Raw genomic sequence first — 17,418 nt, 5'->3', positions numbered from 1 at the left:
GAAAAGGGTAAAGAGGTTGACTGTATTTGTGTGATCTTAGCAAGTAGCAGAAACAGCTAACAAAAAGCCTCTTGGCCAATACTACAATGCAGTAGAGACAACCTCTGACAATTGTAGTACCCTGAAGGTAGTTACCATTGACTCTCTCCTACTGGGGCCTTCACACATGCACATGCAGATGATACATAAGACCTGCAGGAAGAGTACTGGAAGGTCACTTTCCCACCATGTTGCATGTTATTAAATCATCGGTTATAGATCAATGGGCTGCTGTAACAGACATCGGGTAATGTTTTGCTCTAAATGAACTGATCCTGACGTCGGGGTCGGCTGGTATCCCTCTACTCTGGTTGTGAGGGGAGGAATTGATTGTTTATCATTTGTGTGTGTGTGTGTGTGTGTGTGTCAGCCAAGCCATTCTCTTCCTTCTCTTCTTTTTTCCTCTGTCACCCAATCTCTCCATAAAACCTCATGAGGTTCTTCACCTTATAAGCCAATGTTTAGACTCTTTTCAAGTCTGCCGCCAAACAGAGGTTTTTGCTTAAGTAAATGTTGAGTCCGCCACATTTGGTATGAATAGACAGGCATTGTGAACACCTTAAGAAAGTCCCCTCTCGTTTCCGCTCCCCTCACCCTTCTTTGTGGAGTCTGTACTGTAGTGTAATAGAATGGAGGGAGATAGAGTCAGTTGTGTCTGTTGTTGCCCTAAGATCAAAGGGAGCCTCACAGACATTTGACTGGCTCATTCGAGCACTGCCTGTTCTTTATCCAGGGAATGTGTGTGTGGCAGTGGGCCTTCAAAGTTAAGAGCCCGTCTGGGACAATGAAATTGATATCTCTCTCTGATCTGCTGTCCTATTTGTGAAACAAATGTCCATGAATTTGAATTATGTGTGATCTATAAGCATGTTAGGAGTCTACTCCTCCAATTATCAAAAGCCATCTCATCAAATGATTCAGAGTGCTTGAAACCCGTCACACCCATTGATATACATATATATGGTCACACTCATTTGGGTAAATGGAAAATGAGCTGACGCTGACTACTGAAGTCATTTGAGAAGAGCAGGTGGTCCTGTATTTAAAGCAGGCAACCTAACGAAGTTATCTAGTTTAGTCAACTCTGTTCTTCACCATCTGCTATGAAGGAATGTGATCAAGTTATGTCACAGAGCTCTCTTCCCTTTGCTATCCCTTTGCTCTCAAAACAGCCTCAATTCTTTGTGGCATTGATTCCATTCAAGCGATGATTGATTGTGATTAACGGGCCCAAAGTGTGCCAAGAAAACATTCCCCACACCATTACACCACCTTCACCATCAGAAGGTGTACAGGTGTTCCTAATAAAATGTTCAGTGAGTGTATATCACCAGTTGATTGAGGTTGTGGCATACATCCTATCTAGTGGTTAAGTGGGTGACAATCCCTCCATCAGTCAGAATAGAGCAGTAGAGGTTCCATTACGATGAGCCTGGCTTCAGCATCGCACTTCTGGTCTCCAGCAACCCAGAAGGAGGCTGATACATCATGGCAACTTTTGTCTGGGACTCTAGAGAAGAGAGTTAGTTGACATCAGCCATTCTGTCATCACACATCAAGGGACAAGTAGAGCTCATTCTCTCCTTTCCTGAAAACCTTCCGAATGGGAGACTTGTTGTAATGAGATGAGTGTATTTCTCCAAGTTGTTGCATATCAACAGAGTTGCAATAGTTTGTTGATCGTGTGAGCATCTGTAGACCATTTTGTATGGCACAATATCCAAATAAACAGGCTGAATTCTCCTCACAATTACAGGATTTTTTGTAAATCCCCATCTTGGATTTGTTGTTGTTCAACACATGGTTTGTTTACTTGTTTATTTATTTACAGCTGTCCTCTTTATCTTAGTTGGTCTGTTATTTTCAAATGGAATTAGGGTTGACTAGGCTACAGAGCCCATACTTCTGTTATCAGGTCAGATAAACAGTGTTCAGTTAGGCAGCCACTGTCTCAAGGTAATAGATCTTTTGTTGGGAGTACATGTAGTAAGATTACCTCCCTCTTGTTGTGACAACATGGGGCCTGTCCCTGTGTATACACTGTCAACCTAATTTCATCTCCACTGTAGAGAGAGGCAATTCAGCCTGCCACCGTTCCACAAACAAGACCTTTATTTTAGCACAACTTGTGAAGCTATATTTGTTATTTTCTGTATTTTGATCAACAGATCTCTCATATATAGTATTTGCTCTATCCCTAGCTAGGTCTGTTTTTCTACTTGGCAGATAAGAAGACAACTTCACGTTCATGCTAATGAGCTAGCGTAAAACTCCATTGAAACGAATGGATGCATGCACATGCATGCAAGCATGCAGTATATGTGCATTCCCAGACGAACACACAGACACACACACAGGTTTGGCCACATACCAGCTGTAGCTCATAAATGCTGGTACTGATGTTGAGATTTATGTGAATTTGTTAAGTAAGTCACCCTATCCTCCAGCCACTATGTTCAAGACAAAGAAAGTTAGAGGAATGGAACACCACACTCTTTATTTTCTGAGCAGAATTCACTCCCCATTATTGAGTGGTCAATATCTGTCATGTATGATTGACTTTGGTGAAATAAAGTTAAGCCTCCCAGTAACTCATGTATATTATTGTTTGAGGAAAGCCCACCACCCTGTTCATCTAGAAAGAATGGCTGCCTGGGATGAAACTTCTGCCGATGCTAGTTCATGTTTGTTGCTTTTCCTCATTATTGATGATGTACTGTAATCTGCTTATGAAACAATTTCTACTCCGGGGTCAAGCTATTTTCCCAGGTGTGTGTGTGTGTGTGTGTGTGTGTGCGCACACAAGACACAGAGAAGGGGGAGTCCAGAGCTGGTGACTCCGGTGCTGTGGTGTTCTGTGTAGAGCATTGGCTGAGGTCTGGTGAGAGGAGAAATCACTTATAGACACTGGCCTGCTTGCTGGAAGAGAGGAATGTTTTTGAGGTCAACAACCTCACTAAGCTAACTGCAGGCTAGCTAAACGTCGCTTAGATGCCCACAGATAAGGCTGCTGATAATGCCGCTGTTGTATTGTGCTGTGTTGTGTTTACGATAGGTTTAATGTACAATTGTTAGCATTTGCCTAGAGCTGCATAGTGCAAGGCAGAGTATGCTAGCTATAGGGGTGTCCCCATGTCTCTCTGTTATCGAATGACTCCTATTCTGGTGTATTATCTGATTCAATAAAGAAGCCAGACAACATCATTCTGTCTTACTGGTGCCCACTTAATCATTTGATGCAGCTACAGTAATCATATTAACAGTATTAGCAGGGGAGGGTTTGACAGTGTGTTTAACCCTCTACTCCAAGCTCTCTTAGTCTTCAGTAAGACATCTCAAGAATGTCCCATCTGAAAAACCACAATGCACAATTGCCCCATCGTCTCTAACCATGTCACATTTGATTTACTTTTCAAACATTTCTGTATTTATTGCTGCAGTAAATCCTTTGACATATAGGTTCGAAAACAACATTTGCCTCACCCAGGTCAAACAAGGTGCATTGTACCGTCATGTTATGTGTCCTTATTTCCCTCACTTCCACATCCTCTCCTGTGTGTGTCTTGACCTCCCCAGATCAGTGCCAACGTGCTGATCTTCCTGTGCACTAATATGATCGGCATCTGTACCCACTACCCGGCTGAGGTGTCCCAGAGACAAGCCTTCCAGGAGACCAGAGGATATATCCAGGCCAGGCTGCACCTGCAGAGAGAGAATCAGCAACAGGTACGCACACACACAAATTACATGTGTTGGCTTAATTTGTTTGTCCCATTTTTTTTTTAGGTCAACAATATGTTCAGAGTATATGGAGTGTGTCTCAATTTCTTATTTTACCAACATGTTCCCACGCATATACCAACAAAGGCAATGACTCATTGAGGATTCTAGCTGTGGAAACAGAGGAAAGTGAATGGGCTGAACTGAGTGCTCTCTCTTTCTCTCTCTGCCCCCCCCCCCCGTCATACACATTTTTCAGGAGCGCCTGCTGCTGTCTGTGCTGCCAAGGCACGTTGCCATGGAGATGAAGGAAGATATCAATGCCAAGAAGGAAGATATGATGTTTCACAAGATCTACATCCAGAAACATGACAATGTCAGGTAAACACAGATACACAACATTTCACCCTGCCTCAACAAGTGGTGCTGTTGGCGAATAAGATAGCAGTGATACCTTTATTGATGGCCTGACACTGTCATTGATGAAACACTAGCTCTTATGAAATCGTATGTAACTGCTATTCATGAATGAGTTAAATGTGTACATGGACTACTTTGAGTAGTAATGTATAGAAGGCAGAGTTCCCCTACTTGTCCCTCAGTTCTCCGTCAGGGTCCGGCCTATGTGTGACACTGGTCACATAGACAAGATTAGAGTGGGAATGGCTCATTACCACCAGCTGATAGGATCTCTCCATCAATTAGCCTGCTGGTGAGAGTCAATTGAGGTCAATTTAGGACTAAGGACATAGACCTGCACCACCTAACATCCTACCTCTGTCTCCTGACCCAGATATGAACAAGCTCCTCCAACCACGCTCAAGGACTAAATTCAATTAATTTAACGTAGGATGGGAAGAATCAATGAGTGTCTCTCCGTCGACAACGTCTGTCTGTCAGTATTTTTAAGGAGCCGGAACATAATGGGGCCAACAGCGCCACCTGTTGCCTGTCTTCCATAAACGTCTTCCGCTCTGTTGTTTTCTTCTTGTTAATTACAATCACAAGTCTGAAATGAGAGCCATGCAAAGAGGCTGCTTCTTCTCCGTTGGAGAGGGAAGTGCTGAATCACAGTGGGAAGGGCTGGGGCAGGGCTTGGATGTGACCTAGTTTGGCCCAGACGAGACGATGCAAACCAGAGCTGAACAAATGACTCTCTCTCTCTACAAGGCTCTCATAGCTAGCCAGCCATGGAGGCGCTAGACCATGCCAATGCTTATTGATCTCTCTCTCTCTCTCTCTCTCTCTCTCTCTCTCTCTGTCTCTCTTTATTTGTATCTCTCTCTTCCTCTCTGTCTGTTTCTCTCTCTCTCTCTCTCCATCACTCAGTATACTGTTTGCAGACATCGAAGGCTTCACCAGCTTGGCATCGCAATGCACAGCACAGGAGTTGGTCATGACACTCAATGAACTTTTTGCACGCTTTGACAAATTGGCTTCGGTAAGCAATTGGACAACATATGGTTAACCCAACCTCATCTTTATTTTTTTATTATTTTTATTATTTTTTTAATATAAATTCATAACATGTCATAACTATAATCATCTCCCTAATTCTAACCTCTTGTGCATGTGTAACTTACTTTAGGTGAGTGTACTTATTGTAAGGTGCTCTGGATAAGAGCCTCTGCTAAACGACTAATAAGTAAATGTCTGTGTGTGTGCTGTGCAGGAGAACCACTGTCTTAGGATCAAGATCCTGGGGGACTGTTACTACTGTGTATCTGGGCTGCCTGAGCCCAGGGCTGACCACGCACACTGCTGTGTGGAAATGGGAGTGGACATGATAGAGGCCATCTCGTGAGTCTCACACACACACACACGTCTCACACTTTCATAAAGGGTTCCCACTAATAACCGATCTATATGGTTTTGAATTATCAAGTTTTGTTTACTGCATTTTTTGACAACTGAATATCTCCTAGCACTGCTATGGTGTGAAACCTTTAAGAGGGAGGTGTTTTATGTCACAGGGTCTCTGATGCTGTGTCTGTGTGTCTGTCTGTCTGTCTGTCTGTAGGCTGGTGAGAGAGGTCACGGGTGTCAATGTCAACATGCGGGTGGGCATTCATAGCGGACGCGTCCACTGCGGGGTACTGGGCCTGCGCAAGTGGCAGTTTGATGTGTGGTCCAACGATGTCACGCTGGCCAACCAGATGGAGGCGGGGGGCAAGGCAGGGTGAGTGAGGACATAAACCCCTCCCACTCAACATACCATCAAATATATCCATAGGCTCTCATTATACTGTGTATACTGCGAGTATTAAGATGAGTATTGATTGCCCTGTTACTGTAGTCTTAATATCCAGAAGGACATGTCCTGTCCTGATATCAGTTTGACCCCTCTGTGAACTTGTGTGTGTGTCAGGCGGATCCACATCACCAAGGCCACCCTGCAGTACCTGAACGGGGACTATGAAGTGGAGCCAGGCACCGGGGGGGAGAGGAACGCTTACCTGAAGGAGAAAAGCATCGAGACCTTCCTGGTCCTGGGCTGCAGCCAGAAAAGGGTCGGTCACACCCCCTTGCCTCTGTCACACCCCATCCTATCCAAAAGTCCATTGTGTTAAGCGGTCCTTGTAGTAGGTTAGTTGACTGTCAGGTCAGGGTTAAGGTGGTCTACTGTACTATAAACTCAGCTTAACAGTCCATGTTTTGGAGACTATAACATACAGACCATGTATAGTACTAGTACTAGTTTATTTTGAGTACTCTCATATAAATAAATAAATAAACTTGACTGCAGCTTTAACACTTGACCTTAGCAGGAGGCGCTGTGCGTGTATCAAGTGGATACACAGAGCAGATATGAGAGGAAAAATGACTTGCGTTTCAGCAATCAGCCAAACCATCGGACGAATATGGGAGTTAATAAGTCTTAACAAAAGATTTATCCAAATAACAAATTTGCTTTATTTGTAGCCTAATAGAACCTGCTGAAGCTGCTAAACCGAATCAGAACAGACACTAGTTAGTCAGTCTAACTGGTCAGAAGCACAACCAACTTTAGAGTAACGGCTGACTCTCGAGAGGCAGGAGCAGCAAAGATGTGTGATCTGTGTGTGTACGCACACACAAAAAAAAAAAAAAAATCCTGCTGTAAAGGTTTGTCCACCCTCTCCAAAGTTGTAGCCTACATACACTCGTGAGACAAACGTATTCTCCATTAATCGCCCCAAAAATTGAGGGGGACACTCATTTTAATTTCACCACTGACTGAGCTTTGTGTCACAACCAATACATAGAGCATCTTAGATGATCTACATTGCAAAATCAATAGCAAGCATGTTTACAGCAGGATGCAAGGAAAATGTGATCTGTGGTTAAAGATTGAGTTTTATTGTCCGTTTGAGTACTCATGCCCTCTCTAAACTGTACCTTACGTTACGACTTAGCTTGTAAAGCCTGTCTTTTCAATGGTGGCTAGTGTCTCACCTCTGGTCTGTCTGCTTCCTGCAGAAAGAGGAGAAAGCCACGATGGCCAAGATGCAGCGGACGCGTGCCAACTCCACAGAGGGCCTCTTGCCACGCTGGGTGCCCGACAGGTCCTTCTCCAGAACTAAGGACTCCAAAGTCTTCAGACAGATGGTGAGACTAACGAACAATGTGCACCAGGACCAGCGTACATGGACAACTTTTTCACAACTTTTTTTCTTACGCTAGATGTTATTTTTGAGAGTTTTCTCTTTATTGTTGAGCTCAAGGTTGAAACTGGAGATGAAGTGGCTGTGGCGTGTGGAGTGATTGCTGTGTATTGGTTATAAAGAGTTCCACTACCAAGCCCAGGCTTGATCCCCAGAGCGACACGCATATGATACTAGCCTAAAGCCTTTAAAACAGCCGATGGAAAACAGAAAAAAACTATTGATCCCATCATCATAAGCCATCAAACAAGTGGGAGTTACAGGGCCGTACCACAATAATGGACAGCTGGCAGCAGGGACACCCAGTCTAACACTGGCTACTGATTCTGATGTGATTCACAGTGTATGTGAGATCAGTCTTGTTTCATCCCCGGAAACCCCTCTCTCTCTCTCTCCCTCTTTCTCTCTCTCCCCCCCCCCCCCCCCCCCACCCTCTCTTCCTCTTCTCTTGTTCTCTATTTCTCTGAGGGTTTGTGCCCAAGAGGGGAGGAGGGTGTAATTTGAAGCCTCCAAGCATTAATTAAAACATCAGTCTGGCTCTGTGGGATTAACTGTGCAGATGTCTGAGTCTGTGTGTGTTTTTCGGTTTCACTGTGTTTTCACTGGCTTCGTGCTAATCTTGTCTCACCCTCTCTCTCTCTCTCTCTCTCTCTCTCTCTCTCTGTCTTTCTCTCTCTCTCTCTCTCTCTCTCTCTCTCTCTCTCTGTCTTTCTCTCTCTCTCTCTCTCTCTCTCTCTGTCTTTCTCTCTCTCTCTCTCTCTGTCTTTCTCTCTCTCTCTCTCTCTCTCTCTCTCTCTCTCTCTCTCTCTCTCTCTCTCTCTCTGTCTCTGTCTCTCTCTCTTTTTTCTAGGGCATTGACGAATCATCCAGTAAAGACAAGTGAGTGAGCCCCTCTTATTTTGGCACCATGGGTTGTTATTGGGTAACTGTGTGTAGGCACTGACTGTGTCTCTGACTGGCAGGCTGTTAGTGTAGTGTTGGGCTAAGTTTAGACTTGACTTGGTTTTATAGGATCAGATTCATCCCTGCACTAATCCCCTATTAGCTCTGATTCATTCTGCCTGTCACAGATGAGCATGTCTCCATTACATTACGTCCCTATTGTTCACGTCCGCTCCCTAGCCGCTGTGCCCAGGAGGCTTTAAATCCAGAAGACGAAGTCGACGAGTTTTTAGGACGAGCCATCGATGCCCGGAGCATCGACCAGCTCCGCAAAGACCATGTCAAGAAGTTCCTGCTCACCTTCCAGACCTCCAACCTGGAGAAAAAGGTTAGGAAAAATAACGGGGGGTCTATTGTATGATATATATATTTGATTGTGTACTGTAGGCAGTAGTTTGCTGCTGTAATACTGGCTACACAGCTATTAATTGACCTAGTGTTTCTTGTCAACGTTGTGTTTTCAGTATTCCAAAAAGGTGGATGATCGTTTCGGAGGCTACGTTGCCTGTGCCCTCTTGGTCTTCTGCTTCATCTCTTTCATACAGATCATCATCTTTCCACAGTAAGCTTCAACACCCAATGTTTACACATGTAATCTGTATGATTGAAAATGATGACTCTTTTTTTTTTTTTATTGTGGTCATAGGATTTGACCTTTCATTAGTCTATGAGGAGTTAGATCAACGTCATTTCTTCACCTTTGCAGCACACCCCTCATGCTGGGCCTCTTTATCAGTATCTTCATCATCCTTGCCAACATCCTCTTCATCTGTGCCATCTACTCCTGTATCAAGGTAAGGGCCAATATCCCCAGTATTCTCTATAATCATACAATCACCTGTCATTAACATGCATTCAAAATATCTCTGTATGACAGTTGACTGTTATGATACATTTATATCATGCATATCTTGCATACCAGAATCTAATTTCTTGATTGAGATCCTGGGGGCGCAGGGTGTAAAAAGTGCTGTCGGAAATTGTAAGCAAGTCCACACCCCTCAAAACTTTTTTTTGATGTAGGCTCCATATGATGTAGGCCTCCGCCCATGCTATTGTTTACAAACCTATGTCCAGGCATCGCACAAAATGAAAACATGAAATTAGCTGAATACGTTTTGATGCAAACATTTCAATTTATTTTTTATCTGGTTGTAATCCCCACCTTCAAATTGATGCACTCCTCTTTATTTGTTGGTAGAATAAGTGTGTTGCGTGTGAAATTCACCAGATACACCGCCTCCCATCAGCACTTTTCGATAGGTGCGCTGTCAGACTCTCCATTTAAATGGAGTCTGACTTAATGAGACTGCATTCATATTGAGTTCTAAGGTAAAGACACTGAGGAATGACACAGACGGATGAAGATGAATAACTCTATCATCCCCCCCACCAACTCTCTCTCTTTCCTTTTCTCCCTGTGCCACAGCTTTTCCCAGCTGCCCTGCAGACTGTGACAAAGAAGATAGTTCAATCTCGCACCAACAGCACCCTAGTAGGAGTCCTCACCATCATCCTTCTCTTCATCTCTGCCTTCGTCAACATGGTAGGGAACCAGTATTTCGCTCTGCAATGACAATTATATACTATATACTAAATATATACAGTGCTGCTTGAAAGTATGTGAACCCCTTGTGCAATTATAGATTTTTTTAGTTTTTACCATGAAATCTTTATTTAATCAGAACCGGTCTTCAATCTGACATAACCGGTTTATATTTACCAATTCCATATGTTGGTTTAGAGGAAATCATGCGTGTAGTAGAAAAACTAAATTATAAAGGAGATCTCAGAGGACATTAGGAAGAGGGTATATGAGAGGCTATACAATCATTTCAACAAGATTTGAGCTCCATCAGTCCACTGTGAGGCAAATAATTTACAAATGGAAAGCATTTAACGTGACAGCAACTCGGCCTAGAAGTGGACACCCTTCCAAAATATCCTCAAGTGCCACAAGAAAAATAATAAATCAGGTAAAAGCCAACCCAAACATAACATCTAGAGATTTGCAGACCTCCCTTGCTGCATCTCAGGGAACTGTGCATGTTTCAACCATAAGAAGAACACTGAATCAAAATGGCATTCATGGGAGGGTTACTAGGAAGAAGCCTCTGCTGTCAAAAAAGAACCAAACTACCCATCTTAACTTTGCCAGAGACAAGCCTGAAGATTCATGGAAGTCCGTTCCAAAATTGACCTTTTTGGTCACAATCAAAACCACCAAAAGAACCTTATCCCAACAGTCAAGCATGGTGGTGAGAATGTCAAGATCTGGGGCTGGTTTTCCTCCTCTGGACCTGGACGACTCCACATCATTAAGGGAACCATGAATTCTGAGGCATACCAGGAGATTCTTGAACAGAACGTCAAGCCATCAGTCAAGGAGCTAAAGCTGAACTGAAAATGGGTCTTCCAACAAGACAACGACCCAAAGCATTCAAGCGATGCTGTGGCAGGACCTGAAGCGGGCAGTTCATGCCAGACACTCCTCAAACCTCAATCAATTAGTTCTGTAAGGAGGAGTGGGCAAAAATCCCTCAAAACAGATGTCAGAGACTGATTGGTGGCTATACGAGACACTTACTCCAAGTTGTTGCTGCTAATGGAGGTGCCACAACCTATTGACTGAAGAGGTTCACATATTTGTGCACACATGAAATCTGAGTTTTTGTTAAATAAACAATGAAAATATATCATATTTTATTGTTTGTGTCCTTTATTTGGAATGTCTTTATTACTAATTGGGGTTTAGATATTAAAGAGATTTTATAAGTTAATTTTAATATTTTATACAAAAATAATGACCATCCCTGTAGGGTTCACAAACTTTCAAGCAGCACTGTATATACTTAACAAAATAAACCTTCTGTGTGTTTGTATTCAACTCTCTCCTATTCTCTCCTGGCAGTTTACCTGTGACAGAGAGGGTCTGGTAGACTGTGTTGCCCGTGAGCAGAACACCAACAGTAGCCTGGTGACTCTGTGTGTCCTGCACAACCTGAGCAGGGCAGCAGAGGACGGACTGACCCTGTGTCCCAGTCAGCCCACACTGCCATGCCATTTCCCTGAGGTGACACCCATGGTCCTAGTGTTGGTCTGTGTTTGTGTCTGCTTGTGCTTTGGCTTTTAGATATCTGTGTGTGTGTTTGTGTTATGTGCCTTTTGTATGCTGTGTTTTTGTACTTAAATATGGATGTGATACAGACTACTGTACATGATGTCTATGTCACTTGCCACAGTCCTGACTCTCTCTCTCTCTCTCTCCCCCCCCAACCCCCTCTCGTGGCTGCAGTATTTCTGCTACAGTGTGCTGCTGACCCTGCTGGCATGCTCAGTGTTCCTCCACATCAGCAGCATAGGGAAGCTGGCCCTCATGCTGCTCCTGCAGCTCACCTTCCTGCTGCTGGTAGAGTGGCCTCAGGTGGCCCTGTTTGACAACGCTGACCTCCTGGTCACAGCCAACAGCCTGTGAGTCACACACACACACACACACACACACACACACACACACACTCCTCTCCTGCAGAAAGTGAAAATGTTACCTTTTTCTTCCCTCAGCTCTTTTTCACCTTTGAATGACTCTCTACAATGGTAAGTTTTATTTAAAAAGAACTGCTTTTCCTGTTGAAAACACTCTATGTACTCTAGCATCGGTAGTCATATACCAATATAAATTCTAGGCCCAAAATGTACTAAAAAGTGCAAAAACAATAACTTTGGATAAACCAAGTGTTTACTTACAATGTTCTGTCTAAATCGAGTCAGTCCGAGAACAGACCATGATTTGATTTGTATTTTATTTAACCTTTATTTATCCAGGGAAAACACACTTGACACCAAGGTGTCTTTTGTGGGTGCGACCTGTCCACATATAAATATAATTGCAAAACAACACATTGAATATACAACACAGTAAAATACTGCTGTTCATTGATACAGGGTTCCTGTTGTTACTGCTGTTCATTTCTTTTTCTAGGTTCACTAGTTTCAACGAAACAGAGCAATGGTAAGTTGCCTTCGTCCAAAATAAGTGTCATGTACACCTCCTAGCTCTGTTTGCATCCGTGTATGTGTTCTGCTTGCATATGTGACTCCATATTCTCCTTTGTTCCCATAGCCAGGAGAGTGTGACCAAGGTGTCTCTGAAGGTCATGACCCCAGTGATCCTCACAGTGTTTGTGCTGGCTCTGTACCTGCATGCCCAGCAGGTGGAGTCCACCGCACGCCTGGACTTCCTGTGGAAGCTGCAGGTAGGAGAGATGCTGCATACTCACACTGTCATCAAGTTTCACCTCTTTTTAAATATGTTTTCCTGGTTTGGCCCTGACCTTGGCTGTAGTTGATTAACCCGGAGTTTTTAGTTTTTAAGTTTTTAGTTTTTAGTTATGTTGCTTCCTTAGATACAGAGTAGTCATATTTTGGGCCCCATAGGGCCACATTCATTCTGGAAAGGGTAACAAAATGCTAGTTTTTTACAGTGTAACAAAGTGACTTTTCAGAAAAATAATGCAGACATTCTTCAGAGAGGGATTCTGTCATAATAATAGTTGAATTGGACTGCAAGGTGTTAAGCACATATATCCAGAATTAATGGGGCAATAGGCCTAAATCATCACTCCTCGATGTACAAGATCTTTTTACTGCCACATAATCAAGGTTGGTGGAATTTGTTTTCAGTACAGCATTGTGAGGAGCACAACATACCACACACACAGCAAAAAGACAAGACAGACAATACATACATATAGATTTTGGTGGAGAAGCCATATGGAAACTTCAAGGAGCAGAACAGAGCTATAGAGACTACCTCCATACTAATATATCACAGCTTCAGCCATCAATCCAGCTTTTTATCATTAACAAAACCCCCTTTCCACCTTGTGCTCTGCTCATCTTTCTTCCCCAGGCCACAGAAGAGAAAGAGGAGATGGAGGAGCTGCAGGCCTACAACCGGCGCCTCCTCCACAACATCCTACCCAAGGATGTGGCTGCCCACTTCCTGGCGCGCGAGCGGCGGAACGACGAGCTGTATTACCAGTCCTGCGAGTGCGTGGCCGTCATGTTCGCCTCCATCAGCAACTTCTCCGACTTCTACGTCGAGCTGGAGGCCAACAATGAGGGGGTGGAGTGTCTGAGGCTGCTTAATGAGATCATCGCCGACTTTGACGAGGTGAGAGGGGAGGAGACAAGGATGCAGGGGTATGGGCGGGAAAATGTACATTGTATTACAAAGAGAGTAGTTGGGAAAGCAAGACACAAAGCAAATATGATGATATGAATAAAAGAACAACAGTTGCTGATGAGTGTGTCTTGTCTATTCTTTGTTTTCACCCCAGATCATCAGCGAGGACAAGTTTAGGCAGCTGGAGAAGATCAAGACCATTGGTAGCACCTACATGGCGGCCTCGGGCCTCAACGACTCCACCTTCGACCGTGAGGGCCGCTCCCACATCCTGGCCCTGGCCGACTACGCCATGAGGTTGAGGGAGCAGATGAAGTACATCAATGAGCACTCCTTCAACAACTTCCAGATGAAGATCGGTGAGTGGACCATGCTAGAGCCTGGACCCAATGGTGGAGATGGGGACTGGATGATTTGAAGCACTAGTAGGAATAGTAGGAACTCTCACTGTGAATCTCTTCTCATTTGTGCACTTGAAATAAAAACAATACACTGTTTGGGGGTGAAGTCCTTTTGTAAAGGCACTCAAGTGGTTGTAGGGTTAGAAGAAGTGGTGAGTAGTGGGATCTGGTGGGACGCAGACAGGTGACTGTGGGTTGATTCTCCTCAGGGCTGAACATGGGACCGGTGGTAGCTGGGGTAATTGGGGCCAAGAAGCCCCAGTATGACATCTGGGGGAATACAGTCAACGTGGCCAGCCGCATGGACAGCACTGGAGTCCCAGACTGTATCCAGGTATCTATCTACACCATGTGTTGTCAGTTGTAAATAAAGAGAGACTATTTATTTTTCTAATCTAGGAATTAAATGCCCCCTAAATACTACAGTCTCAACAAATACTGCATCAGAAAGTTAAACATGAATGCAATGTAGATTTCTTCGGTGCTCCTCAATGTCACACTTGCCAATGCTGCCATCTGCTGTCCATACAATGCTCAGATATGACCAGTGCAAATGAATGTGATTTATTACAGTCAACAATAACTGTAGCCAAATACTCAAGTGCCCAATTGTAATAACCTCTACACCTACCACTGTATTGCTTTTTATTAGGGCTGTCAGTAGTCAGAGATTTTCTAAACATGTCTAGAAACCCAAAGTGGTGCCTAAACAATAGAGAGTAATAGGGTACTCTCCAAGGTAACAATTAAATGATGGCCTCCAAATCAAAGGTGTGAAAAATGTCCATAGATTAAGACAAAAGGGTGCTACTGTAGTTTCTTGAACTGAGCCATTTAGCTGACACTTTTATCCAAAGCGACTTACATTGCAGTGAGTGCATACATTTTTCAGTATATATGGTCCCAGCTACCTGTCACTCACTCTAGCTTTAACTTGGTCTGATAAATTGTTTAAAATAAATAAATAAAATTGTCAACTAAAGTATTAGTTGATTTAATCTGTTTGATTCATCAGTACAGCCCAAACTTTTTATTGCTCTATTTCTCCTTTGTAATACCAGCCTCCTATAAGAGTGACTCGTGTGCTGCTGTAGCTGACATTGCCTGTGTGAAGGGTGGAGTGCCATGTGTCCTTGTCGTCTCCTAGGTGACCACAGACCTGTACCATGTCCTGGTCAACAAAGGCTACCAGCTGGAGTGTCGAGGTGTGGTCAAAGTGAAGGGGAAGGGAGAGATGACCACTTACTTCCTAACCAATGGCCCCCAGGGCAGTTAACGGCGGACGGTCAAGTGGCTCCCACTGCACAGACATGAAGGAGGGAGAGAGAAGGAAAGAGAGAGAACAATGGTCAACTCACTAATGAGCACTGGACCATGTGAATACACTGGGGGAGAAGGACATGGTTGGTGTGGTCATGTATTCATATGCACACATGTAAGAAGGAAGCTTGTTCTCATTTCAAGGCTTTTTTCACAAGCTGCTTGAAAGATTGAATTAATGAAGACCCGTTGCCTTAGAAGGAAATGACTGAACAAAAGGCTATATTTGTTTGAGAACTGCAGTACTTCACATCCGGAGTCATTATTTATTTTAATGAGGATTGATTTTTGTGACAACCTTGTAACAAACTATATTATGTACATTAAATGAAATATGCAAGGATAAAAATAAGGATGAAAATGACCAAAGAACAAATGTTTGATATGAGGGACACTACACACATCTGTCAGTTATCTTTGAATTGTCTACAGAACAATTGTTATCCTGAGTTGTTATTCGTCTTTTTCACTTTTGACAACAAAGGCCACGGTACACGTCACGAACAGGGACGAACACTTCTTTTGTTTTCGACTTGATATACCATGAAGGAGAAAACACACACACACACAGGGCAGAAGCCTTGGCTTGGTTTTCTATGTTCCTTTCAGAGCCTCAATTGTTTCGGGGTAGCCGTTACACACAGAATGGACAGAGGGCTGTGTGTTTCCTCATTTATATGTATGATCAACTTTCTTCTCTGTAGTGTATTTTTTTGGTACAAGCCAAAACAAAATCATAGTGAAGGACAAACGGTTGCTTTGGTACCATGGTACTAGAGAGATTGTTTTAACTGTTATGAGAAGTTGTGTGTGTGTGTGTGTGTGTGTGTGTGTGTGTGTGTGTGTGTGTGTGTGTGTGTGTGTGTGTGTGTGTGTGTGTGTGTGTTCTTTATCTTTAAAGGGGCATAACTTTTCACTGTGAGGTTGTAATGATACTGTATGACAAATGCTTTCTTGCCAAATTGATTGCTGCAAGGCATGTGTTTTTTTTTATATCTCATACTTTGGAGTTCACTGTGTTCATTCCTGATTTTGATGTTTGTTGACTTTCTTTTTAATCACCTACTTCATTCCTTTTATTTGACTGTGATTGTGATTACAATTTCATTCATTCCAACTTAAATGACTAAACACCTTTAAATTGATTTTGCATTGCTACTGTAGTATGGGCACCAGCTGGTTGTCTGCACAGTATTTATAGTGCAGTTTTACACTGGGATAAACTACAGTTGTTTTCTGCCATTTCACAAACTTTTGCCTTGTACTGTACAAAGGTGTTAACCCCTTCCATGGCAACACTCTTGGTCCTCATAGCACCAATGGCAGCATCTGCACTTATCAGTATTTGACAGTATCTGATAGTATTGGCAGGATCTAATATCCCCCAAAGAGTATTTTAAAACGGTTATCTTATTAATGTACTTACACGTAACTTACAAGTAACAAAAGATATGTATACCACTCACTTTTTCCCCAACAATAAAAAAACAGAAACAGTTTAATTGGCTTGCAATGACATAATCAGAAAGCCACTCAATGGTGCCAACATGGCTGAGGAAAGGGGAGGAACTGCTGTACTACAGTTTGTGAATAAGGGGTCAAACAATAATGTTAACAATAGTGTTTAGGAATGAAGGTATATGTTGACTCTGTCCACCAACTCTCCTTGATACCACTCATCCCTCCATGCACTGATTCTTGTACATCAGGAGAGGAGATGTATCTTGGTGTTTTTGTCTTTTTTTGTCTTTTTTTGTCTAACCCTAACCCTAACCCTTGACCTGAGCCAAATGCTCCCCTATTCAAACAGTTTGTGAAGGAGGGCATTGGCATTGATATTTAATTTGTTTTTGTTGTCCCTCATTTTTTTACATTAGTCTTGTACTATCTTTGAATTTAAAAGCCAACAAAATGCTGTTTGTTTTTCCATTCCAAGGAAAAAAAAAAAACACTTTCAGAATTTATTGGTACTTTGGTTTGATTTTCCCTTGAATAAGAAATCAATAAATGGCTGTTTTGTATTATTCATGATTATTCACCTATTATTCAGAGCCTACCTGGACCCTATGAGGAATGTATGAAATTGATATCTGCAAAGGGTATGATGTTTGGGTTATTGTAATAGGCCTGGCTACAAGGAATTATGAAATCTTCATTTCCTCTTTAC

General features: G+C 43.0%; 1 protein-coding gene across 5 annotated transcripts in view; it reads left to right on the top strand.

Annotated features, from left to right (window-relative positions):
- The window catches only part of LOC310808368 (adenylate cyclase type 6-like), a 31,908-nt gene extending 14,631 nt beyond the window's left edge, over window positions 1–17,277 (top strand). For 3 of the 5 annotated variants that reach the window (XM_083675228.1, XM_083675226.1, XM_083675227.1), the window contains 21 exons: window positions 3,616–3,765; window positions 4,019–4,140; window positions 5,089–5,200; window positions 5,432–5,559; window positions 5,780–5,938; window positions 6,128–6,269; window positions 7,219–7,347; window positions 8,254–8,282; window positions 8,526–8,673; window positions 8,810–8,907; window positions 9,052–9,139; window positions 9,775–9,891; window positions 11,257–11,418; window positions 11,641–11,816; window positions 11,907–11,939; window positions 12,325–12,354; window positions 12,466–12,598; window positions 13,255–13,518; window positions 13,685–13,889; window positions 14,141–14,265; window positions 15,079–17,277. In XM_083675228.1, coding sequence (XP_083531354.1) covers window positions 3,616–3,765; window positions 4,019–4,140; window positions 5,089–5,200; window positions 5,432–5,559; window positions 5,780–5,938; window positions 6,128–6,269; window positions 7,219–7,347; window positions 8,254–8,282; window positions 8,526–8,673; window positions 8,810–8,907; window positions 9,052–9,139; window positions 9,775–9,891; window positions 11,257–11,418; window positions 11,641–11,816; window positions 11,907–11,939; window positions 12,325–12,354; window positions 12,466–12,598; window positions 13,255–13,518; window positions 13,685–13,889; window positions 14,141–14,265; window positions 15,079–15,207 — 2,679 coding nt within the window. In that variant the 3' untranslated portion in view covers window positions 15,208–17,277. Of the gene's footprint in view, window positions 1–3,615; window positions 3,766–4,018; window positions 4,141–5,088; window positions 5,201–5,431; window positions 5,560–5,779; window positions 5,939–6,127; window positions 6,270–7,218; window positions 7,348–8,253; window positions 8,283–8,525; window positions 8,674–8,809; window positions 8,908–9,051; window positions 9,140–9,774; window positions 9,892–11,256; window positions 11,419–11,640; window positions 11,817–11,906; window positions 11,940–12,324; window positions 12,355–12,465; window positions 12,599–13,254; window positions 13,519–13,684; window positions 13,890–14,140; window positions 14,266–14,992; window positions 15,056–15,078 lie in introns of those variants that run through there. The other 2 variants (XM_083675229.1, XM_083675230.1) reach the window with 2 other exon arrangements.
- Window positions 17,278–17,418: the final 141 nt, after the last annotated feature.

This window comes from Argentina silus (assembly GCF_951799395.1).
Source record: "Argentina silus genome assembly, chromosome: 8".
In the NCBI taxonomy this organism is placed as follows: domain Eukaryota; kingdom Metazoa; phylum Chordata; class Actinopteri; order Argentiniformes; family Argentinidae; genus Argentina; species Argentina silus.
This window is presented reverse-complemented; position numbering and strand designations above follow the sequence as displayed.